The sequence below is a fragment of the Salvelinus alpinus genome, unplaced genomic scaffold (genome assembly GCF_045679555.1).
Source record: "Salvelinus alpinus unplaced genomic scaffold, SLU_Salpinus.1 scaffold_43, whole genome shotgun sequence".
Taxonomy (NCBI): domain Eukaryota; kingdom Metazoa; phylum Chordata; class Actinopteri; order Salmoniformes; family Salmonidae; genus Salvelinus; species Salvelinus alpinus.
In genome coordinates, this window is record NW_027255984.1 from 461,444 (window position 1) to 488,703 (window position 27,260).

The 27,260-nt window shown below is 42.5% G+C and overlaps 1 protein-coding gene across 5 annotated transcripts; it reads left to right on the forward strand.

The window, feature by feature from the left end:
* On the forward strand, positions 1-25,693 carry LOC139567095 (zinc finger protein 436-like). 5 transcript variants are annotated; one of them, XR_011673222.1, is made up of 3 exons: positions 1-474; positions 16,315-19,775; positions 19,818-20,314. XR_011673222.1 is itself a non-coding variant. In XM_071388587.1 (3 exons), exons 1-3 carry the CDS (start codon positions 255-257, stop codon positions 24,738-24,740), a joined length of 633 nt encoding a protein of 210 aa, XP_071244688.1. In that variant the 5' UTR covers positions 1-254; the 3' UTR covers positions 24,741-25,693. The 5 variants fall into 5 exon arrangements, 4 of the variants coding, with proteins under 4 accessions (XP_071244688.1, XP_071244689.1, XP_071244687.1 ...); XM_071388587.1 differs by lacking the exons at positions 16,315-19,775; positions 19,818-20,314 and adding exons at positions 24,057-24,139; positions 24,411-25,693; XM_071388588.1 differs by lacking the exons at positions 16,315-19,775; positions 19,818-20,314 and adding exons at positions 24,057-24,210; positions 24,411-25,683.
* The last annotated feature ends 1,567 nt before the right edge of the window (positions 25,694-27,260 follow it).

Consider the following 27,260-nt stretch of genomic DNA (forward strand, 5'->3'; position numbering starts at 1 on the left):
TGGACGGTTCTTCATAAACAGCTCGTCAACCACCTCGGTAGCTTGCTAGCCAACATAGCCGAAAGATTCAAGCTATTTATACGCTTTCGGTGTATATTACCTACTGTGTTTTAGCCACACTTCTGTCGTATCAACTTGTTAACCTATTTAATTGAATATTACGTTATTTTGTATTAGTCAGCTATAGTAGCTGGCTGGTTAAGTTAGCACTAGCCTAGTCGCTAATGATAGCTAGCTAGCTAACATCCCCGAACATGAGGTCAGTAAGCTTCTCCCCTCCTGCTAAAGAAGAGGAAGTCTGCTGGACGGAGAAAGAGGGTATGTGGCAGAACATTGTTGTGAAAGAGGAGGAAGGTGAGGCTGTTACATTGAAAGTGGAGGAGGAGGATGCCGTTTTTGGTGTGAAAGAGGAGGAGGGGGAGATTACTGTCACATTGGAGGAAGAAGAGGAGGTTGGAGATCTGTTTAACACCAGTAAGTACCACCTCTGCAGTCGTTGAACCAATATGCAGTAAAGAGGTTCTACACTTTAGTGTTGTTCTGTAGGAATGGCTGAAGCTACACTGTAACGTGTAGAACATCAAGAGTGGACCATCAACAAAACGTTAACAATTGATCAAATGCATCTAATGACAATGCCTGAAATACTGTAGTCCTCAATATCTCCTGTTAGCTTAGCCCAATATGTAGTCTTAAAGGGGCAATCAGCAGTTGTTACATCCATTTTGGGACTAATACATTAATGATATGTACCCATCTGTTTCTTGAAGAAATCACTTATAAAGCTTAGTTATGAGCTTAGTTCAACTGTCGTACCCCATCAGAACGGAAAATATAAGCTTTTTTTTACTCCAATGTTTATCAGGAAATATAAACAAACACTGTATATCCTCAAAACATGGTTAAAACTAGAATGTTGATATCATGGATGGTTGCATTTCTCCAGCCCCATCCCTCAGCTTTTTACTGAAACGTGCAGGGAGTACGCTTTGTTATTGTTTCTACTGCTGATTGCTGCCCCCGTTACTCCTCAAGGTCCAAGGACTGTATGTTATTTTCAGAGGTAGACTGGCTGGCAGGTAAAATAGTCAAATATTCCATCTAAATGTGAATCGATTCTCAATTGGGATACGTTTCTAGAAACATAAATCGCTGTACTTTCATATCACATCAACATAAGTTCACACAATACTTAAATATCACATCAAAATAATTTCACATAATACTTTCATATCACATCAAAATAATTTCAAATAATACTTTCATATCACATCAAAATAGGTAACCAGTCGCGATGCCCCAAAAGGTAAACCAAATTCGTTTCTCGTCATTTCTCCTTCTTTCAGGCATCTTTTTCTTCTTTGGACTTTTTATATGGCGGTTGGAAACCAACTTTAAGGTGCATTACCACCATCAACTGGACTGGAGTGTGGACCTCAGTTAATCTTTTAATCACCCACGTGGGTATATACCAAGACAGTCATGAAGAGGGCACAACGAAACCTTTTCCCCCTCAGGAGACTGAAAAGATTTGTCATGGGTCCCCAAATCCTCAAAAGGTAATACAGCTGCACCATCGAGAGCATCCTGACCGGTTGCATCACCGCCTGGTATGGCAACTGCTCGGGATCTGACAGTGAAGGCACTACAGAGGGTAGTGCGAAAGGCCCAGTACATCACTGTGGCCAAGCTTCCTGCCATCCAGGATCTATATAATAGGCGGTGTCAGAGGAAAGCCCACATAATTGTCGGAGACTCCCGTCACCCAAGTCATAGACTGTTTTCTCTGCTACCGCACGGCAAGCGGTACCGGGTCACCAAGTCTAGGACCAAAAGCCTCCTCAACAGCTTCTACCCCCAAACCATAAGACTGCCATAAGTCAATTTACATTGACCCCCCCCCCCCCCCCCCTTTGTGCACTGCTGCTACTTGCTGGTTGTTTTACCTATGCATAGTCACTACGCCCCCACCTTCATGTACAGATTACCTCAACTAGCCTGTACCCCCGCACACTGACTCGGTACCGGTGCCCCCTGTATATAGCCTCCACACTGACTCGGTACCGGTGCCCCCTGTATATAGCCTCCACACTGACTCGGTACCAGTGCCCCCTGTATATTGCCTCGTTATTGTTATTCTCATTGTGTTACTTTTTATTTTAGTCTACTTGGTAAATATTTTCTTCTTCTTAAACTGCACTGTTGGTTAAGGGCTTGTAAGTAAAGCATTTCACAGTAAAGTCTAAGTTGGTGTCTTGACGGATTTGTAAAAAACGATTTGTCATAAAACACTATATACAGTGGGGAGAACAAGTATTTGATACACTGCCGATTTTGCAGGTTTTCCTACTTACAAAGCATGTAGAGGTCTGTAATTTCTATCATGGGTACACTTCAACTATGAGAGACGGAATCTAAAACAAAAATCCAGAAAATCACATTGTATGATTTTTAAGTAATTAATTTGCATTTTATTGCATGACATAAGTATTTGATACATCAGAAAAGCAGATCTTAATATTTGGTACAGAAACCTTTGTTTGCAATTACAGAGATCATACGTTTCCTGTAGTTCTTGACCAGGTTTGCACACACTGCAGCAGGGATTTTGGCCCACTCCTCCATACAGATCTTCTCCAGATCCTTCAGGTTTCGGGGCTGTCGCGGGGCTATACGGACTTTCAGCTCCCTCCAAAGATTTTCTATTGGGTTCAGGTCTGGAGACTGGCTAGGCCACTCCAGGACCTTGAGATGCTTCTTACGGCGCCACTCCTTAGTTGCCCTGGCTGTGTGTTTCGGGTCGTTGTCATGCTGGAAGACCCAGCCACGACCCATCTTCAATGCTCTTACTGAGGGAAGGAGGTTGTTGGCCAAGATCTCGCGATACATGGCCCCATCCATCCTTCCCTCAATACGGTGCAGTCATCCTGTACCCTTTGCAGAAAAGCATCCCCAAAGAATGATGTTTCCACCTCCATGCTTCACGGTTGGGATGGTGTTCTTGGGGTTGTACTCATCCTTCTTCTTCCTCCAAACACGGCGAGTGGAGTTTAGACCAAAAAGCTCTATTTTTGTCTCATCAGACCACATGACCTGCTCCCATTCCTCCTCTGGATCATCCAGATGGTCATTGGCAAACTTCAGACGGGCCTGGACATGCGCTGGCTTGAGCAGGTGGACCTTGCGTGCGCTGCAGGATTTTAATCCATGACGGTGTAGTGTGTTACTAATGGTTTTCTTTGAGACTGTGGTCCCAGCTCTCTTCAGGTCATTGACCAGGTCCTGCCGTGTAGTTCTGGGCTGATAACTCACCTTCCTCATGATCATTGATGCCCCACGAGGTGAGATCTTGCATGGAGCCCCAGACCGAGGGTGATTGACCGTCATCTTGAACTTCTTCCATTTTCTAATAATTGCGCCAACAGTTGTTGCCTTCTCACCAAGCTGCTTGCCTATTGTCCTGTAGCCCATCCCAGCCTGTTGCATGTCTACAATTTTATCCCTGATGTCCTTATACAGCTCTCTGGTCTTGGCCATTGTGGAGAGGTTGGAGTCTGTTTGATTGAGTGTGTGGACAGGTGTTTTTTATACAGGTAACGAGTTCAAACAGGTGCAGTTAATACAGGTAATGAGTGGAGAACAGGAGGGCTTCTTAAAGAAAAACTAACAGGTCTGTGAGAGCCGGAATTCTTACTGGTTGGTAGGTGCTCAAATACTTATGTCATGCAATAAAATGCAAATGAATTACTTAAAAATCATACAATGTGATTTTCTGGATTTTTGTTTTAGATTCCGTCTCTCACAGTTGAAGTGTACCTATGATAAAAATTACAGACCTCTACATGCTTTGTAAGTAGGAAAACCTGCAAAATCGGCAGTGTATCAAATACTTGTTCTCCCCACTGTATATATAAAAACATTTTTTAAATGTTGCTGACACCCCTCCCCAGAGGTGTCTCATTATTGGGAGTCATTGCTGATTCCTACCTGTAGCACACTATGAGGTGTCTAGTGATACAGGTTAAGGGCCCCGTTGGAGATTGGTGGTTGGTAGCGGAGTAGAGGGAACAAGCAGGGTTGGACACGGCCATGTTATTTTCCCACACACAGTCTCTGTGGTTCATATGAACCCCATTCCTGGGAATTAGATTTGATTACAAATCGCCCCTGTCTTTTACCAGAGAATGGTTCTGTCTGTCCCATTCCCAGCTAGGTTACGAGGCACTTTGTCACCAGAACCTATGACTGGTTGATAGGGGAAACCTCCATGCTCATTATAGAAAAAATAATTAGGGGAAAACTATTTAGTAAACTGAAATAAAATAACAAACCTGTTTGAAAAATCAAAACTATTCCAAAACTAATAATATTATGTTCAGTTTGAATAATTTATATCTTGACTTTGGGCAAAAACAGAATTGGGTTTTAAATATTTTTGTGGTTTTAAAGCTTCTGAACCTGGTGGCTGGTAAATGCTGCCATGGGAGGGAAATGTTTCAAATAGACCTAGCTTGTGTATCACTATCACCTGCTATCACCAGAAATACTTTCAGAAATGAGGATATTGGAGACTCCTGTCAATTTGTATTAACAGCTTAAAGAAAATAACATTGGCATGAATTACCCTCCGTGAACAAGAACACAACAATACAAATGTGAGATAATTAACTTGTTCTCTGTAATATCGTATAGCTTTGCAATTGTGACATTATGTACTTTCAAGGAAAATAAGCATGTTTCTCGACTCATACCCTGACTTTAAAAAGGGATTTTGTGAGAATTAGCTTTGGAACTGTGTCTCAGCCTGACAATGTGAACGCGATCGGTCGACCTTCCCTTGGACGGGCGTTATATACGCTTTGACATTTTCTGGAGTAGTTTTTATTTGAAAACGTTTGTTTACTTGCCTGCCTATTGAATTTGGAATGCACTGTACTGTTCATCTCTGAAACTCACTGAGATAATTCCTTTGATCCAGCAGGAGCAATACAGGGATATAACATCTACAGAAAAGACAGGAATGCTTATGGCGGAGCTGTTGCTGTATACAGTGCATTCAGAAAGTATTCAGACCCCTTGACTTTTTCCACATTTTGTTACGTTAAAGCCTTATTCTAAAATTGATTAAATTCCCCCCCCCCCCCCTTTCATTTAGCAAATTTATTTGGCACACCTGCATTTGGGGAGTTTCTCCCATCCTTCTTTGCAGATCCTCTCTAGCTCTGTCAGGTTGGATGGGGAACATCACTGCACAGCTATTTTCAGGTCTCTCCAGAGATGTTAGATTGGGCTCAAGTCCGGGCTCTGGCTGGGCCACTCAAGGACATTCAGAGACTTGTCCCGAAGCCACTCCTGTGTTGTCTTGACTGTGTGCTTAAGGTCGTTGTCCTGTTGGACGGTGAACCTTTGCCCCAGTCTGAGGTCCTGAGCGCTCTGGAGCAGGTCTTTCATCAAGGATCTCTCTGCACTTTGCACTCTTAATATTTCCCTCGATCCTGACTAGTCTCCCAGTCCCTGCTGCTGAAAAACATCCCCACAGCATGATGCTGCACCACCATGCTTCACCGTAGGGATGGTGCCAGGTTTCCTCCAGACGTGACTCTTGGCATTCAGGCCAAAGAGTTCCATCTTGGTTTCATCAGACCAGAGAATCTTGTTTCTCATGGTCTGAGAGTCCTTAAGGTGCCTTTTGTCAAACTCCAAGTGGTCTGTCATGTGCCTTTTACTGAGGAGTGGTTTCCATCTGGCCACTCTACCATAAATGTCTGATTGGTGGAGTGCTGCAGAGATGGTTGTCCTTCTGGAAGGTTCTCCCATCTCCATCTCCCATCTCTGGAGTTCTGGTTTTTGATCACCTCCCTGACCAAGGCCCTTCTCCCCCAATCGCTAAGTTTGGTCGGGTGACCAGCTCTAGGAAGAGTATTCCATTTTAGAATGATGGAGGCCACTGTGTTCTTAGGGACCTTCAATGCTGCAGAATTCAAATGAGAATTCAAATCCCAAAAGGAGCCCCAAAATCATGTTCTAGTGCTGTCCCCATCTAAAATAAATCTCGGTCAACCAAGAGTCGTCTGTTCATTCTACCAAACGATTGGTTGAAATGTTACAATGTGTATTTTTCCATATATATACACACCTTTTATGTGTTTTAATAAAATCAACTATATGTACTGAACTGGTCTGATGCTTTAAGCATGCTGTTTGATCAAATAATGAAGACACACAAATGACTCGAGGGAGCCAGTGGTCAAGATAACCTAATCAGAAGGAGAAAAATACTGCTGTTATGCTCCTGAAGTTTCCGGTAATGGGCTACATCAGCGGTCGGCAACCTTTTCCATTTGGAGTGCCAAGTTATCTTACCATTTCTACCAATTTGCGTGCCAGTTCGGATTTTCATATGCATATTTTCGTGGAACAGTTTCATTTAATTTCTAATAGTATCTCAAAATCATTGTCTGTGATTAATATACATTCTATCAAAATGAAAATGATACAAATCTAAAAGTAACTTTTATTGACATTGCCAACTATGTAAATATTGCCCACATAAAGCCAACAAATAAAAACATTGCAGCCTGCAGGTAGAAAATATACTATAAATCATATTTTCTGCACATGGCCTGTCTGGGTCCTCCGGCCTGACTGGGTCCTCCGAAACTTGCAACATTGTATAAAATATTCTAGGCCCTCAGTTTCCCGGCACCAGTGAGTTTGGGACAGACACAGCTATCGGCTATTTTTGCAAAGGATAAGAAGTAATCAGGTATTTTATGACATTTCCACTGGATCCGAGCATTACATTTTTCCCTTTCATGTCGAGTGGTTATCGAAAGGGTGAGAGCTGGAAATGTTTTACGAAAATACTTTGACGAACTATTGTCATACGTAATTGATTTTGATTAGAATTAGTTTACTTGCTGTTTTGAGGTGAAGAAAAATTTGTTTGAGAAGCTCCACAACTCATTAGTGGTGGTGCGTTAAGACAATCAGAAATACTATCAGACATCCCCAAATAGGCACATTTATAGGCCTACATTTGCGTGCAGGCCAGGTAGACTAGTCCTACTTCTGAATGCGTAATTAGGTGTGCGTCCTTACTCAATATTGACAGGATTGTTTCAAACAAAAGACAATTAATAAATTGACAACTGATGCATCTTGTAGGGTCAGGTCTGGGTGGTCTGCCAGGGGCCGTTTCATTTAGTATCCGTTTGGGTCGGTTGGGGGATGATTGTATTTTCCCATAGTATGTTTTACCGAAGTTGACCGACTGAAAGGGAGTGTAACTTTAGGACTGTTGGATTCGGGCTAAACTTTGAACATTGAGATATTAAAGATATGATAGGTCAGACGCAGAGTATATAAAGGAGTGAGATCTGTAGAAAGACAGTGGCTGTGGAATGTGCTGGGTGGACGGGAGGAGATCACAGGATTGCTTTAGGGGAAGCGGATGGACATCTGTGGATTAGGCGAAAGAGGGGTTGAGGACAGGAGGTCAGGTAAGATCCCCTGAAGGGAGTAATAAGGGTTTAGTATCCTGTTACCCTCTTCCTGTCGACCCAGAAGATGTAAGAATTGGAGAGAAGGAGGAGTGTCCAAAGTGGGGTATATATACTTGTGATGGTGAGAACATGTTTTTGTCTGAATTACAGCTGTAACGACCCTTTGGGAAGAATTAAACTTGGTTAAGCTTCTCTAGTGTCCGTGAGTTATATACTCTGAAAAATTAGAACCTAACACTAAAATTACTGTTCCCTGAAGGAGGGAAACGAGGTACAACACCTGTTTGGCCCCACCCCTTGCTGGGTCGGTGAAGAGCGGTATTAAATTTAAGTAATAAATCATCACCTGTGGAAGGCGGGGCTTCCAGCGAGGCGTGAATTTAATATTATGTTGTACCTGGTTTCTCTCCTTCAGGGAACAGTAGTTATAGTCATAACGTTACGCTTGTCATATGATGAACTTCAATTTAAATACGGGATCTTGCTGTCGGACAGTTTTTTTGTATTCTGAAATGCACTCGAACTACGTATCATTTAGTGGCTCCTTATGTTACGCTGGGGAAACAGTTTCCGTGGGCACAGAAGTACTAAATAATTTGAGTTTGCTAAATCCAATGGCTTTTAACTGAGAGTCATCTTGTAATCCAAGATGGCGTAGCAGTAAGACGTGTTTGTTGTGTTTTCTTTTATATTTTTTTGCATATATTGCAATCTCTTTTTCAAATTTTTTATTACATATATCTTCCGGCAACCCGCCTCACCCAATGTGGTACGGATCTGCTATTTTTTAGACCTTATAGTTCGAAGCTCCATCAGCAGCTAGCAATCAGAAGCTAACCAGCTAATTAGCTACTAGCTATTTAGTCATTGTTAGCCACTGCTAGCGGCCTTTACCTTTTTTAGCTCAGACACCAGCCGCTTTTAGCCTGGATAATACCTGCCAGTCTGCACAGCGCGATATCAACCCTGAGCATATCGGACTGTTTTTCTCCACTACATCACCGTATTCCTGCCGTAAGCTCTGGACCATTACACCAGATAATCGCAGCTGGCTAGCTGCTACCGAGTGGCCCAGCCTCGAAGCTAGCCTTGAGCCAGGCCCATCTCCCGGCCTATTTAGTGGACCCTATGATCACTCGGCTACACAGCTGATGCCTCCCAGACTCTTCACTAAGACGACTAGAAGCCACTACATCACCGGATTCCTGCCGTAAGCTCTGGACCTTTGCACTGGATTGGCTATAGTGGCTAACGCCCTTGTCCCGTAGCTAGTACCAGTTAGCCTCGAGCCAGGTGCATCTTCCGGCTAGCAAACAAATAACTCCAGCTACATTACCTCTTTTGCCAATTGGCCTGGACCCTTTGTCGACACAGAGCCCCGCCGATCCATCACGACTGGTCTGCCGACTCAATTCCGTCAGATGTGCTCTCAACCGGCCTTTGCAGGACGTCGGTGACGCCCTTGTCCCGAAGCTATCACCAGTTAGCCTCGAGCCAGGCGCGGCTCCCAGCTAGCATAGTAACGACTACCTAATGGCTTCCCTGGTTCATATATTGCTGTTCACTGGACCCTATGATCACTTGGCTACATAGCTAATGCCTGCTGGACTTTTCATTAGTCACGGTTCTCCATTTTGTTTATTTTGTTTATCTGTTGGCGCCAGCCTCCAACTCAGGCCCTGTGTGTAGTTAACTGACCCTCTCTGCCCGTTCATCGCCATTTTACGTGTTGTTGTTGTCTTAGCTGATTAACTGTTGTCTTACCCGTTGTTGTCTTAGCTAGCTCTCCCAATCAACACCTGTGATTGCTTTATGCCTCGATTTATGTCTCTCTAATGTCAATATGCCTTGTATACTGTTGTTTAGGGTAGTTATCATTGTTTTATTTTACTGCGGAGCCCCTAGTCCCACTCAACATGGCTCAGAGAGCTCTTTTGTCCCACCTCCCACACATGCGGTGACCTCACCTAGCGTAACTCCAGAGATGCAACCTCTTATCGTCACTCAATGCCTAGGTTTACCTCCACTGTACCCGCACCCTACCATACCCCTGTCTGTACATTATGCCTTGAATCTATCCTACCATGCCCAGAAATCTGCTCCTTTTTTTCTCTGTTCCCAACGCACTAGACGACCAGTTCTGATAGCCTTTAGCCGTACCCTCATCCTACTCCTCTGTTCCTCAGGTGATGTAGAGGTTAACCCAGGCCCTGTGTGTCCCCAGGCACTCTCAATTGTTGACTTCTGTATTCGAAAAAGCCTTGGTTTCATGCATTTTAACATCAGAAGCATCCTCCCTAAGTTTGTTTTACTCACTGCTTTAGCACACTCCGCCAACCTTAATGCCGTGTCTAAATCCTGGCTTAGGAAGGCCACCAAAAATTCTGAAATTTCCATCCCCAACTACAACATTTTCCGTCAAGATAGAACTGTCAAAAACAGAGTTGCAATCTACTGCAGAGATGGCCTGCAAAGAGTTCTGTCATACTTTCCAGTCCATGCCCAAACAGTTCGAGCTTCTAATTTTAAAAAGGAATCTCTCCAGAAATAAGTCTCTCACTGTTGCCACCTGTTATAGACCCCACTCTGCTCCCAGCTGTGCCCTGGACACCATATGTGAATTGATTGCCCTCCCATCTATCTTCAGAGTTCGTTCTATTAGGTGACCTAAACTGGGATATGCTTAACACCCCGGCCGTCCTACAATCCAAGCTAGATGCCCTCAATCTCACACAAATTATCAAGGAACCCACCAGATACAACCCTAAGTCCGTAAACATGGGCATCCTCATAGATATTGTCCTGACCAACTTGCCCTCCAAATACACCTCTGCTGTTTTCAATCAGGATCTCAGCGATCATTGCCTGCATCCGTTATGGGTCCGCGGTCAAACGACCACCCCTCATCACTGTCAAACGCTCCCTAAAACACTTCTGCGAGCAAGCCTTTCAAATCGACCTGGCCTGGGTATCTTGGAAGGATTTTGACCTCATCCCGCCAGTAGAGGATGCCTGGTGGTTCTTTAAAAGTAATTTCCTCACCACCTTAAATAAGCATGCCCCTTTCAAAACATGTGTAACTAAGAACAGATATAGCCCGTGGTTGACTCCAGACCTGACTGCCCTCGACCAGCCCAAAAACATCCTTTGGCGTACTGCACTAGCATCGAATAGTCCCCGCGATATGCAACTTTTCAGAGAAGTCAGGAACCAATACACACAGTCCGTAAGGAAAGCAAAGGCTAGCTTTTTCAAAGAGAAATTTGCATCCTGTAGCTCTAACTCCAAAAAGTTCTGGGACACTGTAAAGTCCATGGAGAATAAGAGCACCTCATCCCAGCTGCCCACTGCACTGAGGCTAGGAAACACTGTCACCACCGATAACTCCACGATAATCGAGAATTTCAATAAGTATTTCTCTACGGCTGGCCATGCTTTCCTCCTGGCTACCCCAACCCCGGCCAACAGCGCCGCACCCTCAACAGCAACCCGCCAAAGCCCCCACCATTTCTCCTTTACCCAAATCTAGATAGCTGATGTTCTGAAAGAGCTGCAAAATCTGGACCCCTACAAATCAGCCGGGCTAGACAATCTGGACCCTCTCTTTCTAAAATGATCTGCCGAAATTGTTGCAACCCCTATTACTAGTCTGTTCAACCTCTCTTTCGTATCGTCTGAAATTCCCAAAGATTGGAAAGCTGCCGCGGTCATCCCGCTCTTCAAAGGGGGAGACACTCTAGACTCAAACTGCTACAGACCTATATCTATTCTACCCTGCCTTTCTAAGGTCTTCGAAAGCAAAGTTAACTAACAGATTACCGACCATTTCGAATCCCACCGTACCTTCTCCGCTATGCAATCTGGTTTCAGAGCTGGTCACGGGTGTACCTCAGCCACGCTCAAGGTCCTAAATGACATCATAACCGCCATCGATAAGAGACATTACTGTGCAGCCGTATTCATCGACCTGGCCAAGGCTTTCGACTCTGTCAATCACCACATTCTTATTGGCAGACTCGATAGCCTTGGTATCTCAAATGATTGCCTCGCCTGGTTCACCAACTACTTCTCAGATAGAGTTCAGTGTGTCAAATCGGAGGGCCTGTTGTCCGGACCTCTGGCAGTCTCTATGGGGGTGCCACAGGGTTCAATTCTCAGGCCGACTCTCTTCTCTGTATACATCAATGATGTTGCTCTTGCTGCTGGTGATTCATTGATACACCTCTACGCAGACGACACCATTCTATATACTTTTGGCCCCTCTTTGGACACTGTGTTAACAAACCTCCAAACGAGCTTCAATGCCACACAACTCTCCTTCCGTGGCCTCCAACTGCTCTTGAACGCAAGTAAAACTAAATGCATGCTATTCAACCGATCACTGCCCGCACCTGCTCGCCCGTCCAGCATCACTACTCTGGACGGCTCTGACTTAGAATACGTGGACAACTACAAATACCTAGGTGTCTGGTTAGACTGTAAACTCTCCTTCCAGACTCACATTAAGCATCTCCAATCCCAAATTAAATCTAGAATTGGCATCCTTCACTCATGCTGCCAAACATACCCTCGTAAAACTGACCATCCTACCGATCCTCGACTTCGGTGATGTCATCTATAAAATTGTCTCCAACACTCTACTCAACAAACTGGATGCAGTCTATCACAGTGCCATCCGTTTTGTCACCAAAGCCCCATACTCTAACCACCATTGCGACTTGTACGCTCTCGTTGGTTGGCCCTCGCTTCATACTTGTTGCCAAACCCACTGGCTCCAGGTCATCTACAAGTCTCTGCTAGGTAAAGCACTGCCTTATCTCAACTCACTGGTCACCATAGCAGCACCCACTCGTAGCACGCGCTTCAGCAGGTATATCTTACTGGTCACCCCCAAAGCCAAATCCTTCTTTGGTCGTCTTTCCTTTCAGTTCTCTGCTGCCAATGACTGGAACGAACTGCAAAAATCTCTGAAGCTGGAGACTCATATCTCCCTCACTAGCTTTAAGCACCAGCTGTCAGAGCAGCTCACAGATCACTGCACCTGTACACAGCCCATCTATCTACCTACCTCATCCCCATACTGTATTTATTTATTTATCTTGCTCCTTTGCACCTCAGTATCTCTACTTGCACATTAGTCTTCTGCACAACTACCATTCCAGTGTTTTAATTGCTATCTTGTAATTACTTTGCCACCATGGTCTATTTATTGCCTTAACTTACCTCATTTGCACTCACTGTATATAGACTTTTTTGTTTTCTTTTGTTCTACTGTATTATTGACTATGTTTTGTTTATTCCATGTGTAACTCTGTGTTGTGGTATGTGTCGAATTGCTATGCTTTATCTTGGCCAGGTCGCAGTTGCAAATGAGAACTTGTTCTCAACTGGCCTATCTGGTTAAACTATCATTATGACATCATGGCCTACCTGGTTAAATAAATAAAGGTGAAATAAAATCCAGATAGCTGATGTTCTGAAAGAATTGCAAAACCTGGACCCGTACAAATCAGCTGGGCTAGACAATCTGGACCGTCTCTTTCTAAAATTATTTGCCTCCATTGTTGCAACTCCTATTACTAGTCTGTTCAACCTCTCTTTCGTATCGTCCGAGATTCCTAAAGATTGGAAAGCTGCCGCCGTCATCCCCCTCTTCAAAGTGGGTGACACTCTAGACCCAAACTGTTACAGACTTATATCCATCCTGCCCTGCCTTTCTAAAGTCTTCTAAAGCCAAGTTAACAAACAGATCACGGACCCTTTCGAATCCCACCGTACCTTCTCCGCTGTGCAATCCGGTTTCCGAGCTGGTCACGGGTGCACCTCATCCACGCTCAAGGTACTAAACGATATCATAACCGCCATCGATAAAAGACAGTACTGTGCAGCCGTCTTCATCGACCTGGCCAAGGCTTTCGACTCTGTCAATAACCATATTCTTATCGGCAGACTCAACAGCCTTGGTTTCTCAAATGACTGACTCGCCTGGTTCACCAAATAACAAACTAACCAACCTCCAAATGAACTTCAATGCCATACAACACTCCTTCTGTGGCCTCCAACTGCTCTTAAAAGCAAGTAAAACTAAATGCATGCTCTTCAACCGATCGCTGCCTGCACCCGACTAGCATCACTACTCTGGACGGTTCTGACTTAGAATATGTGGACAACTACAAATACCTAGGTGTCTGGTTAGACTGTAAACTCTCCTTCCAGACTCACATTAAGCATCTCCAATCCAAAGTTAAATCTTGAATCAGCTTCCTATTTCGCAAAAAAGCCTCCTTCACTCATGCTGCTAAACACCATCGTAAAACGGATCAGCGATGTCATTTACAAAATAGCCTCCAACACTCTACTCAGCAAACTGGATGCAGTCTATCACAGTGCCATCCGTTTTGTCACTAAAGCCCCATATACCACCCACCACTGCGACCTGTATGCTCTTGTCGGCTGGCCCTCGCTAAATATTCGTCGCCAAATCCATTGTCTCCAGGTCATCTATAAGTCTTTGCTAGGTAAAGCTCCACCTTAACTCAGCTCACTGGTCACCATAGCAACACTCACCCGTAGCACGCGCTCCAGCAGGTATATCTCACTGGTCATCCCCAAAGCCAACACCTCCTTTGGCCGCCTTTCCTTCCAGTTCTCTGATGCCAATGACTGGAACGAATTGCAAAAATCGCTGAAGTTGGAGACTTTTATTTCCCTCACCAACTTTAAACATCTGCTATCTGAGCAGCTAACCGATCGCTGCAGCTGTACATAGTCCATCTGTAAATAGCCCATCCAACTGCTTACCTCATCCCCATGTTTTTATTTACTTTTTTGCTCTTTTGCACACCAGTATTTCTACTTGCACATCATCATCTGCACATCTATCACTCCAGTGTTAATTTGCTAAATTGTAATTACTTCGCTACTATGGCCTATTTATTGCCTTACCTCCGTACTCCATTTGCACACACTGTAAATAGATTTTTCTATTGTGTTATTGACTGTACGTTTGTTTATCCCACGTGTAACTCTGTGTTGTTTTTGTCGCACTGCTTTGCTTTATCTTGGCCAGGTTGCAGTTGTAAATGAGAACTTGTTCTCAACTGGCCGACCTGGTTAAATAAGGCTGAAATCAAAAAAATAAAACAATAATAATCGTAACGTTATTGACAACACCCAAATGGATACTGTCATTAACGTGGTTCTTCAATAATTACACATAATTCTTAATACTGTAGCTGTTTAGTTAGTCACATGTTCAACTATCATCAGCTGATCCAGGAAATCATTTTCTGAATGACAGTCAAATGACAAACATCACGACATGCAACAACAACCAAAGTGCTTCTTCATTCATTACTCTGGTAAAGACAGTTATGACGTGCTCCACGTTGGATCCAACATCCCTAACAAATTGATGTTTATAATGTTATTGTTTGCTTGATTTACTGTAGGGTCTCGTTAGTCTCTGGACACAGACATACTTTGCTCATAATGTGTAGAGAACTGTTCCTTGATGGATAGGCTATTGTACAACACACACAGCTATTTTCCTTTATTTGTTGTTTGGTGAAGTTATGGGTCCTACAGTAGGTATATGTTGTTGTTAGGGGAAGTTATGGGTCCTACAGTAGGTCTATGTTGTTGTTATGGGTCCTAGAGTACACTATGTATGTCATGCAACAACAACCAAAGTGCTTCTTCGTTCATTACAGGTATATTTGTTGTTAAGTGAAGTTATGGGCCAATTTGGCAAACAGTGTACAACCCCTCATTGTCAGGTTGATGGAAAAGCTAGCCAAAGAGCATTTTACTGGTTAAAGTGTTTTTTAAATACAAAGCGGTTGATTTGCGATGATGACACAAACATTATATTAAGCAGGACATTCAAACGAGCGTTACAATTATAATCCAAAGTAGTGTGAAATGCACTCATAAGCAACCTGGAAATGGAGGTTACTCCCCTGAGTTTTCCCCCATTCACATTCAGAATACTTTGTGAAAAACTAAAATCTTCGCTCAACATTTTTGCTCCAGGCAGATATACTACATCCATAACTAGTGGTTTCCTCATTACCAGATATACTACATCCATAACTAGTGGTTTCCTCATTACCAGATATACTACATCCATAACTAGTGGTTTCCTCATTACCAGATATACTACATCCATAACTAGTGGTTTTCTCATTGCCAGATATACTACATCCATAACTAGCGGTTTCCTTATTGCCAGATATACTACATCCATAACTACTGGTTTCCTCATTACCAGATATACTACATCCATAACTAGTGGTTTCTTCATTACCAGATATACTACATCCATAACTACTGGTGTCCTCATTACCAGATATACTACATCCATAGCTAGTGGTTTCCTCATTACCAGATATACTACATCCATAACTAGTGGTTTCCTCATTACCAGATAAACTACATCCATAACTATCGGTTTCTTCATTAGCAGTGAGGAGTTTCTGCAATCAAATTGCCCTCGTGCCGCAATTTTAGCAAACACAGAAAGGGGCCTATATTGGAGACCAAAAGTCGTCTGGCACACTGCTTAGAGTTTCAACAACATGAATAAGTTATTTCTAGCCTACAATCATCGATGTTACTACTAATGTGAAAACAAGACAAAATATGATTATTGTTGCTCATTTTACGACAATTGTCAAATAACTTTAACATTCATTACAGACGTCAATTGTTGTACAACATCATAGCTACGCTTTTGGCATCACCTTTAACAATGGATTTCCGCTGTTGTGGGCCTTTAATCATCTGTCTGACTTTGTTGTACACACAGGAGAGATACTTCACTATCGTGGATCCTCTGGGGAGCCTCAACAACCTCATGATGCTGACGAGGCGGAGAAGAGTCTCTGCAGATCAGAACACCTCATAAAACACCTGCAGAGATCCACAGGGAAGAGAACTCACTGCAGCTCTGACTGTGGGAATAGATTCACCTCATCAGGCATTCAAATTCATCAGAGAACACACACAGGAGATAAATCTTTTAGCTGTGTTCAATGTGGGAAGAGTTTTGGTCGATCTTGCCATCTGATTCAACACCAGATAATACACACAGGAGAGAAATCTTATAGCTGTGATCAATGTGGGAAGAGTTTTCTTCGATCTGGAGATCTGACAGTGCACCAGAGAATCCACACAGGAGAGAAACCTTATAGCTGTGATCAATGTGGGAAGAGTTTTAGTCAATCTGGAGAGCTGACTCAACACCAGAGAATACACACAGGAGAGAAACCTTATAGCTGTGGTCAATGTGGGAAGAGTTTTGGTCGATCTGGCCATCTGACTCAACACAAGAGAACACACACAGGAGAGAAATCGTATCGCTGTGATCTGTGTGACAAGAGATACTCTGATAAAAGATCTCTGATCAAACATCAGAAAATACATACATGAAGGAGTTGTTTCGTGATATCAATGAAATTGTCACAATGTGGAATATTTAAACATTGTAGAAGGAGTATTTTAATGATGTCACAATGTAGAAGGCTAAACGTTTGCCTCGTTCAATTGATGTCAACGTGATATGGATATTAGCCTCAGGGGGGAAATCCGAACTCTGAATTGAAAGAGTACTATTTATGTGATTTACCAAAAAGTGACTAACACAAAAAGAGCTGTGTTACACTTACCATGTTGGTGACCCACTTGAATCAAAATGCAACACTTCAAAATGTAGCGAGCTGTTTTCTACAAATTGTCCTCTAACCAGTGATGTACACATTATTCCCAGATTACGTGTGGTTTTTGAGCTGTTGGTTTTAACAGTACGTGCAACCTCATCTCCCTCTTGGCACAATTGATTTCAAGATGATATTGATGAGTGATGACAAATATTTTAGTAATTTTTTATTTCACCTTTATTTAACCAGGTAGGCTAGTTGAGAACAAGTTCTCATTTGCAACTGCGACCTGGCCAAGATAAAGCAAAGCAGTGTGACACAGACAACAACACAAAGTTACACATGGAGTAAACAATAAACAAGCCAATAACACAATAAACAAGTCATTGACACAGTAGAAAAAAGAAAGTTTATATACAGTGTGTGCAAATGGCATGAGGAGGTAGGCAATAAATAGGCCATAGGAGCGAATAATTACAATTTAGCAGATTAACACTGGAGTGATAAATAAGCAGATGATGATGTGCAAGTAGAGATACTGGTGTGCAAAAGAGCAGAAAAGTAAATCAAATAAAAACAGTATGGAGATGAGGTAGGTGGATTGGGTGGGCTATTTACAGATGGACTATGTACAGCTGCAGCGATCGGTTAGCTGCTCAGATAGCTGATGTTTAAAGTTGGTGAGGGAAATAAAAGTCTCCAACTTCAGCAATTTTTGCAATTTGTTCCAGTCACTGGCAGCAGAGAACTGGAAGGAAAGGCGGCCAAATGAGGTGTTGGCTTTGAGGATGATCAGTGAGATATACCTGCTGGAACGTGTGCTACGGGTGGGTGATGTTATTGTGACTGAGATAAGGCGGAGCTTTACCTAGCATAGACTTATAGATGACCTGGAGCCAGTGGGTCTGGCGACGAATATGTAGCGAGGGCCAGCCGACTAGAGCATACAAGTCGCAGTGGTGGGTGGTATAAGGTGATTTGGTAACAGAACGGATGGCACTGTGATAGACTGCATTCAGTTTGCTGAGTAGAGTGTTGGAAGCTATTTTGTAGATGACATCGCTGAAGTCGAGGATCGGTAGGATAGTCAGTTTTACGAGGGTAAGTTTGGTGGTGTGAGTGAAGGAGGCTTTGTTGGGAAATAGAAAGCCAATTCTAGATTTGATTTTGGATTGGAGATGTTTAATATGAGTCTGGAAGGAGATTTTACAGTCTAGCCAGACACCTAGGTATTTATAGTTGTCCACATATTCTAAGTCGGAACCGTCCAGGGTGGTGATGCTAGTCGGGCAGGCGGATGCGGGCAGCGAACGGTTGAAAAACATGCATTTGGTTTTACTAGCGTTTAAGAGCAGTTGGAGGCCACGGAAGGAGTGTTGTATGGCATTGAAGCTCGTTTGGAGGTTAGTTAACACAGTGTCCAAGGAAGGGCCAGAAGTATACAGAATGGTGTCATCTGCGTAGAGGTGGATCAGGGAATCGCCCGCAGCAAGAGCGACATCATTGATGTATACAGAGAAGAGAGTCGGCCCGAGGATTGAACCCTATGGCACCCCCATAGAGACTGCCGGAGGTCCGGACAACAGGCCCTCTGATTTGACACACCCACCTGTAGCACGCGCTCCAGCAGGTATATCTCTCTGGTCACCCCCAAAACCAATTCCTCCTTTGGCCACCTCTCCTTCCAGTTCTCTGCTGCCAATGACTGGAACGAACTACAAAAATCTCTGAAACTGGAAACACTTATCTCCCTCACTAGCTTTAAGCACCAGCTGTCAGAGCAGCTCACAGATTACTGTACATGTACATAGCCCATCTATAAGATGAGAAAATAGTGTTGTGTTGCGTTCCTTTGTTTAGCGACCCCTATATCTCCCATTTCCATGTATTTTTTTAGTTGTGTTAGTTTCAACAGCACGAACAACCTGATTTCCCCCCTAATTGATATCAGTGATTTATTGCTACTTGTCAAAACAACAGCGGTTTTGGTGCTTGTGTCCATGGTGAGGACAACATGGTTTCTGATTGTCTCAAGGTTGGGCAGTCAAAAAGATGTGTGTTTTGTGTTTAGCCAGTGCGCTCCATGGATCACAAATTATTTTTCATTTCTGGTGCTTGTGCAGTTTATAAGGTGCTTGTTTAAAAAAATACAAGTAATATGATTATTGTGGCAGATGTTCGTGTATATAGTACATTTTACGTTTAGGTTTTCAATTTATCACAAACTGTTTCTGCATTTGGACTATTGATTTGGACACGTTTAAACTGTGACATTGGGGATATCCCACCTAGCAAAATGTCGTTGAAAATAAGACTGACCGACGTACAATATAAGTTTGGTTTTAGTTGAAAAGAAAACTATTTAATTTCAATGTACTTGCAGCTTATACACATGGACGCAGTATAATAAATCGGTCTATAATCAATTTTATTAACAATCCTAATAAATTGAGTCATAAATATAAAATATATTTGTTGTCCTAACGGGAAGGTGTTACAGACTTTGGTTTTGAGGTTGGACTTTAGCACGTCTAGCTCGTTAGCACATCTAGCTCGTTAGCATGTCTAGCACGTAGGACGCACTGATTGGTGTCACCTCGTTAGTCAGTATGTGTAACACCTGTGCTGGCTTGTCCATCTCGTTAGTGGGAAGGTGTTTCACCTGAGCTGGTCCAGGTTCTATTTAAGAGTGTCTGGCCCAGTGCTCCAGTTGTCTTGATAGATGTGGAGAGTCAACACCTTTAGTTGCTCCACCTTTTTGGTTTGCTTCCTGTCTTTAAGTTTGTTGTGGGTTTTTCTTTTGTTTGCCTCTTCTTGGCAGATTTAGTGCGTCTCATGGTGGTTGTCTTTTAGGTCCCAGTTGTTGTTACTAGTCAACTTTCAGTGGACACCCCCATAGTGTCTTTCAGAGCCCCTCCTAAAAAACAAGCTTAAATTTTGGGTTGGATATTGCATCCAATTAATATTTTAATCAATGGAATTTCCTTAGAATGTTCATTAGTCTTTCAGTTGTTAGTCTTCTGTTTGATGTGTACTAAATATTTCTGTTTATTTTCTTCTTTTTTTCTCCCTGTAAAGCCATACTGTTGAATCCATGTCTGAAATGTGCTGTATAAATAAAGCTTGATTTAATTTCAACAAATGAACCCAATGACTGACCAATCAACAGACTCTTGGTCCGTCTTAGTATGAAAAACAGTACCACTTTTCAAGCCTGCTGAGGGCGTGGTGGAGTGGTAAACACCACCCCCGGCTCTACCAAGAGCTTGAGGTGGTCTCCCACAGCTCTGCTTATGTCATGTTCTGTGGCCTTGCTGTTCCATTTCTTGACAGCCTCTGCAACACAGAAATAAATGCATTTCGTAATATTATATAAAACATTAAAAGTAAAGGATATGGAGCATCTACGGCCTCAGTTACACCTGGCACCTAAATGTGACACTCTAAGCTGCATTAGGTTCAGATCTACCAGGATGGGCCTTTGACATAGTCTGGACGCAGTCAGGCCACTAAATATAAATAAGCAACGTAAAGAGGTGGGGTGACTGATTGGGGAAAAGTACATTCTACACAAATGACCTTCATAATAGCAAAGAACAAATGTGTGTGCCTGAGGGGAAATCAACTTTCATACAGCCAAAAGGGGTGAGAAATTACACCCATATCAGTGGACAATTTGCACTAATGTAAATAAACATAGATGATGGAACATATTCCCTCTTGCTGACGTGATGAACCACTAAGAGGACATAAATATTTACCATCTAAACCATGTGTGACCTCTCACCTCTCTGGCTGTAGAAATGTTCTTCCTAACCAGTCCCTCAACAGCTCTCTGACTGAGCTCCACCCTCACTGGGTCTTCAGAGGAGAGGAAAGCTGAGGAGGGATGGAAGGATGAATGGATCAGTCAGTCAAAAAAGTGTAGAGCTGCTGTCTATGCTGTTTGACAAAATCACTATTTTAGTAGTTCATTAAAGTACATAAGGCTTTATGACTGCTGAATACCAACTATCAATCACTTAGATCATGTATTTCCAGGTAGAGATACAACCTTGGGACGTCGCTAGCCCATTGAAGTTGACATTTAAAATAGTTAAGGTAGGGGTTAGGGTTTAGGGTAGGGATGTCCCAAGGATCCCAGATAGCATTGATCATTGAGCATTCTTCGGTCTCTTTTACATAGCTGGTGTAAAATAAACAGACAAGACAAGTAGGCACGCAATGCATTATGGTCATTGTAGTTCAATTATACCAATGGCTGATGGAACATATTCCCTTTTTTTTCTTCCTTTATTTAAATTGACAAGTCAGTTAAGAACAAATTCTTATTTACAATGACGGCCTAGGAACAGTGCCTTCCTAGACAATGTGCTGGACTGTAATTATTTATGTGGCCCATGTACCCAGTGTAACTTTACGAGAAAAAAAACAAGAAATATTCACGGACTGCAGGCGACAGGCTCAGGACATGGTTGATTGGCTATCAGACAAGGTTCATTACGCTGCTAGCTGGTAGGACTGCTTTGCTGGATTATACTATAGCTGAGATCCCAATACCCATGTAAACATAGCTTACTGACAGATCAATGAGGTCAGATCCCAATACCCATGTAAACATAGCTTACTGACAGATCAATGAGGTCAGATCCCAATACCCATGTAAACATAGCTTACTGACAGATCAATGAGGTTAGATCCCAATACCCATGTAAACATAGCTTACTGACAGATCAATGAGGTCAGATCCCAATACCCATGTAGACATAGGTTACTGCTAGATCAATGAGGTCAGATCCCAATACCCATGTAGACATAGCTTACTGACAGATCAATGAGGTCAGATCCCAATACCCATGTAGACATAGCTTGCTGACAGATCAATGAGGTCAGATCCCAATACCCATGTAAACATAGCTTACTGACAGATCAATGAGGTTAGATCCCATGTAAACATAGCTTACTTACAGATCAATAAGGTCAGATCCCATGTAAACATAGCTTACAGACAGATCAATGAGGTCAGATCCCAATACCCATGTAGACATAGCTTACTGACAGATCAATGAGGTCAGATCCCATGTAAACATAGCTTACAGACAGATCAATGAGGTCAGATCCCAATACCCATGTAAACATAGCTTACAGACAGATCAATGAGGTTAGATCCCAATACCATGTAGACATAGCTTACTCACAGATCAATGAGGTCAGATCCCAATACCCATGTAGACATAGCTTACAGACAGATCAATGAGGTCAGATCCCAATACCCATGTAGACATAGCTTACTGACAGATCAATGAGGTTAGATCGCAATACCCATGTAGACATAGCTTACTGACAGATCAATGAGGTCAGATCCCAATACCCATGTAGACATAGCTTACAGACAGATAAATGAGGTCAGATCCCATGTAGACATAGCTTACTGACAGATCAATGAGGTCAGATCCCATGTAAACATAGCTTACTGACAGATCAATGAGGTCACATCCCAATACCCATGTTAACATAGCTTACTGACAGATCAATGAGGTCACATCCCAATACCCATGTATTACGAACAGGTCGATTGTAGCGGTAGTTGTTTCGATGGTGACGTACTTTACAGTTATTTAGACCGCGGTGGTTATTGGAGTCGTGGTTTCCTGGAAGAAACCGTTGTTGTGCATCATCTTTCAACGCTCCAGTACCTGATAATGACCAAACCTGTATCGGCTATTTGGGAATTAAACTTTAATCAACCTGAAAGCGTTCATAGTAGAAACATCTGTTGGGTTGGTAGAATGTGGAAAGACCCACCTCATTGGTTAATATTAGAGAGAATAGAGAGGCTGTGTTCTGACTTGTGTTTTTGAATGAGAATGTGTGTTTTTGTTTGGACTGTCAAAATTGAGTTTACTTAGTGTAATGTTAGTGTACTGTTTTTTTAAAATTGCGATTAATCCATTGTCTGAAAGGGTTAAAAACACGCTGAAAACATCCTAAATACATACTATATACCGCTGCAATCTACAACGTCAATATGTCATGGAGGTTAAATAAAGTCTGCTTTATCAATGTAACATATTGTGACCCGTCCACTGTGGGGCACTGTAGAGCCATAATAACTAGAGGTCAAACAGGGAAATGGTTCACATCGTTTTTCCACCATTCATTTTCACCATAGGGCTGTGTTTTGTTTAGGCTCACCCTGGTGTGACGTTTTGATAACCATGTAAATCTCTCTAGGACAAGGTGACTGAGGGTGAATGTACACTAGATAAATAGCGGTAAATTGCTGTGTGCCGCATAGGCCGCCTGTTGTGACTCCGTCAAGAATTCAGCAGAGCAAGTTTGTATGAAGGTCTGGTTATTAAATGGGTACATAGTTCAATAGTAATATCCTCTAAAACGCTCTGGTGACAAACTTTGCTGCCCTGTTTCCAGTTGTCCACATGGCTGGGAGAACCTATTCAAGTAAGTAAATAGATTTTGAAAATGTAAAGAAAAACAATGTATAATTAGCTAACTAGCTACAGTGCAGGATAACTCAAATCTAGTTGGTTAGCTAGCTATCTAGCCAACTTCAAATACTGTATAGATAGCTAGCTAAATGAATTAAATATCATCAGCTACCTAACTTCATATTAGCTATCTTGATGTATTTATCACTGTAAAAAACAAACTCCAAATGCATTTGTAGGTAGCTAGCTAACAGCCATGGAGGAGGGTGAAAGGATAGCAGCCCCAACTGTCAGTGAGAGAGGAGGCTATTCTGGATAGGGCAGGTACTTTTGTGTAGTTGCTGTCCCTAGAAGTGAGGACGGAGATAATAGTAACATAATATTCAGTGTGGTGTAATTTGACTATAATTAAGTGTGTTTCTTGTGACGTTTTCTGTCCTCAGATAAAGAGCGCTATGAAAGCCAGTCTACATATGAAGAGGTCCCAATGAAGAGCAGTGGTTCTCAGTCCTGGGGACTGAAAGAGGTACATTGTTGTTTTTGCCTCAGCACTGCACAGCTGATTCAAATGATCAACTCATCATCAAGCTTCAAGTGGTATTTTTGTATTCATTTGTGATGCTATCCTTGATATGATCCTGTTATTGTCACATGCTACACATGTACATATGTGTGCCCATGCATCTATCAATCCAATGTTATCATGATTTGTTATCAGGGATATTATACTTTACTAATCCACAATGACCTGGTGATGTAACAGTCTAATAATTACATTGTCTTCCATATTCCTACAGATACCTTGTAACTGGAGATTCCTTCAAAACGATTGCCTACAGTTACCGTGTAGGGCACTGCAAGGTTGGGTGACCAGGGTCATCTGGGACTGCCTCCTGGAGGAATTCAGGTGTGTGAAGGCTACCTGTGTCCTGCGTAACTTCATGAGGATGGACACGAGGACCAGGAGGGGATCTGCAGCTCGCCGCCGTGTCCCAGAGGAGAAGTCTGCTGCTCTGCAGGATGTTTCAAGGATGGGGTCCAACAACGCAGCAAGAGGCAATCCGTGTGCAGGAGATCTTCACCTCCTACTTCTTCAAAGAGGGTGCTGTTCCCTGGCAACACCATAGACTACACTATGCACAACCAAAGGCTCTTTTAAGAGGGTCCTGTTCCCTGGCAACACCATAGACTGCACTATGCACAACCAAAGGCTCTTTTAAGAGCCATCCACATTGCAATAAGTGTATTCTTCCATTTACTTAGCTATGTCAACTGCAGTTATTCAATTCACAGTTTCTCTCCCTTTGATTTCTACTTCTCATGTGAGGGTGCTGTTTAGGTAAGGGTGTGATGTCTGTGGGTATGACTGAAAAATAATCTCAAAGACATTCATACCTAAACTGCACCTTTATTTGCCAAGGTAGAGTACATGATCAGTGAATATATTAAATGTACAGGCTACAATGTGGGGATCTCATGCATGGTAATAACTACATGTATATACGACTTGCATCCTTGGTACAACATGATATTATATTCTACTCAATTCATAGGCTTCATTAATGTCATTCAGGCTGTTTTGAAGTTGATACAACTGGCTATGATAGCTGAGGTTCATAGCTAGGTTCTGAACTAATATGTATACCAAACGGTTGGGTCCATACACAGATCGGCTAGATAGCTAGCTACCCATCCATGGGCATACAGGGATTTTAATCATCCACTGCACAATAAGCAAGAACATAGCTAGCTACGTTATTTCATCTATCTGCACGGCAAATATCAGCAAGGCAAGCTTACAAAATTGTACATTCAATTTGCAGTAAATTCTTCAGCTAGCTAGATTCTATACATCCACTGTTTCACAAAATGACAGCCTGGTTCGCTGGTTGTTTCATGAGTCCCTAAAACAACCATAATTACAATGTCATACTCATGTCACAACATCCATAAAGCTAGTCAGCTAGCTGGCAAATGTTAGCTAGTCAGCTAGCTGGCTAATGTTAGCTAGTCATCTAGCTTGCTAAATCACGATTTTTGGAAATGAACTTTATGATAAAAAATGCATAATCGTTTGTCTCTACATTGTGTTGGAACTTGTGTTGGAGCAAGTAATCTTCACGTAGCAAATAAGCCATTAATTTTGTTGTTGACCAAATTCGACACTTTCCACATTGGGTTGATAATTGTTTCCACTTGGATACAACCTACTGTAACCTACTGGCATGACCTAGAGAGTTACAACCTACTGTAGCCTACTGGCATGACCTAGAGAGTTACAACCTACTGTAACCTACTGGCATGACCTAGAGAGATACAACCACTTGGATACAACCTACTGTAACCTACTGGCATGACCTAGAGAGATACAACCTACTGTAGCCTACTGGCATGACCTAGAGAGATACAACCTACTGTAGCCTACTGGCATGACCTAGAGAGATACAACCTACTGTAACCTACTGGCATGACCTAGAGAGTTACAACCTACTGTAACCTACTGGCATGACCTAGAGAGATACAACCTACTGTAACCTACTGGCATGACCTAAAGAGTTACAACCTACTGTAGCCTACTGGCATGACCTAGAGAGTTACAACCTACTGTAGCCTACTGGCATGACCTAGAGAGATACAATCTACTGTAACCTACTGGCATGACCTAGAGAGTTACAACCTACTGTAGCCTACTGGCATGACCTAGAGAGTTACAACCTACTGTAGCCTACTGGCATGACCTAGAGAGTTACAACCTACTGTAGCCTACTGGCATGACCTAGAGAGATACAATCTACTGTAACCTACTGGCATGACCTAGAGAGTTACAACCTACTGTAGCCTACTGGCATGACCTAGAGAGTTACAACCTACTGTAGCCTACTGGCATGACCTAGAGAGTTACATTTTTTTTTTTTATTCCCTGCTTTTAAATGAATATCTCCTTTGTCGTCCTCTCTACACCAATAACAGACAACTACTGTGGGTTCCCTCTCCTTATATCGGTTATCGGTATCGCTTTTTGGGACAAGGAAAATATTGGCCAAAAATGTAATATCGGTGCATCCCTTTATTCTAAAATTGATTATTATTTTTTAAATCCTCATCAATCTACACACAATACCCCATAATGCCATCACAATACCCCTTAATGCCAAAGCAAAAACAGGTTTAGATTTTTTGCAAATGTATTAAAACTATTCCCCAGGATAACTAGTCTCAGAGTAATGTACGATCCCAGGATAACTAGTCTGAGTAATGTAAGATGTACGATCCCAGGATAACTAGTCTCAGAGTAATGTACGATCCCAGGATAACTAGTCTCAGAGTAATGTACGATCCCAGGATAACTAGTCTCAGAGTAATGTAAGTTTCAGATAGTTTTAACCCATTACAGTCTAAGCCCTGTCTGAGGGGGAGGTTCTTCTAAGCTATGTGGAATTGTTTTAAGAAGGTTTAAACAGCATGAAGGGCTTCCCCTGTATTGTACTGTTTTAAGAAGGTTATACCAAGGATACTTTTGCTATTTGATTTTGAACTGTAAGACCCATGGAAGTATCAACAAAAAATATTTGTCCATACTGCTATAACCCATAGTAACACATTGGATAACATTCACAACATGGAACAACAGTCCATACTGCTATAAC

What these genes read in the sequence shown, in the direction of transcription:
- LOC139567095 (XM_071388585.1), top strand. Translation starts at nt 255, where the DNA reads ATGAGGTCAGTAAGCTTCTCCCCTCCTGCTAAAGAAGAGGAAGTCTGC. An exon ending in TGGAGATCTGTTTAACACCA is followed by an intron (nt 475 to 16,314) that starts GTAAGTACCACC and finishes TTGTACACACAG; the next exon opens with GAGAGATACTTCACTATCGT.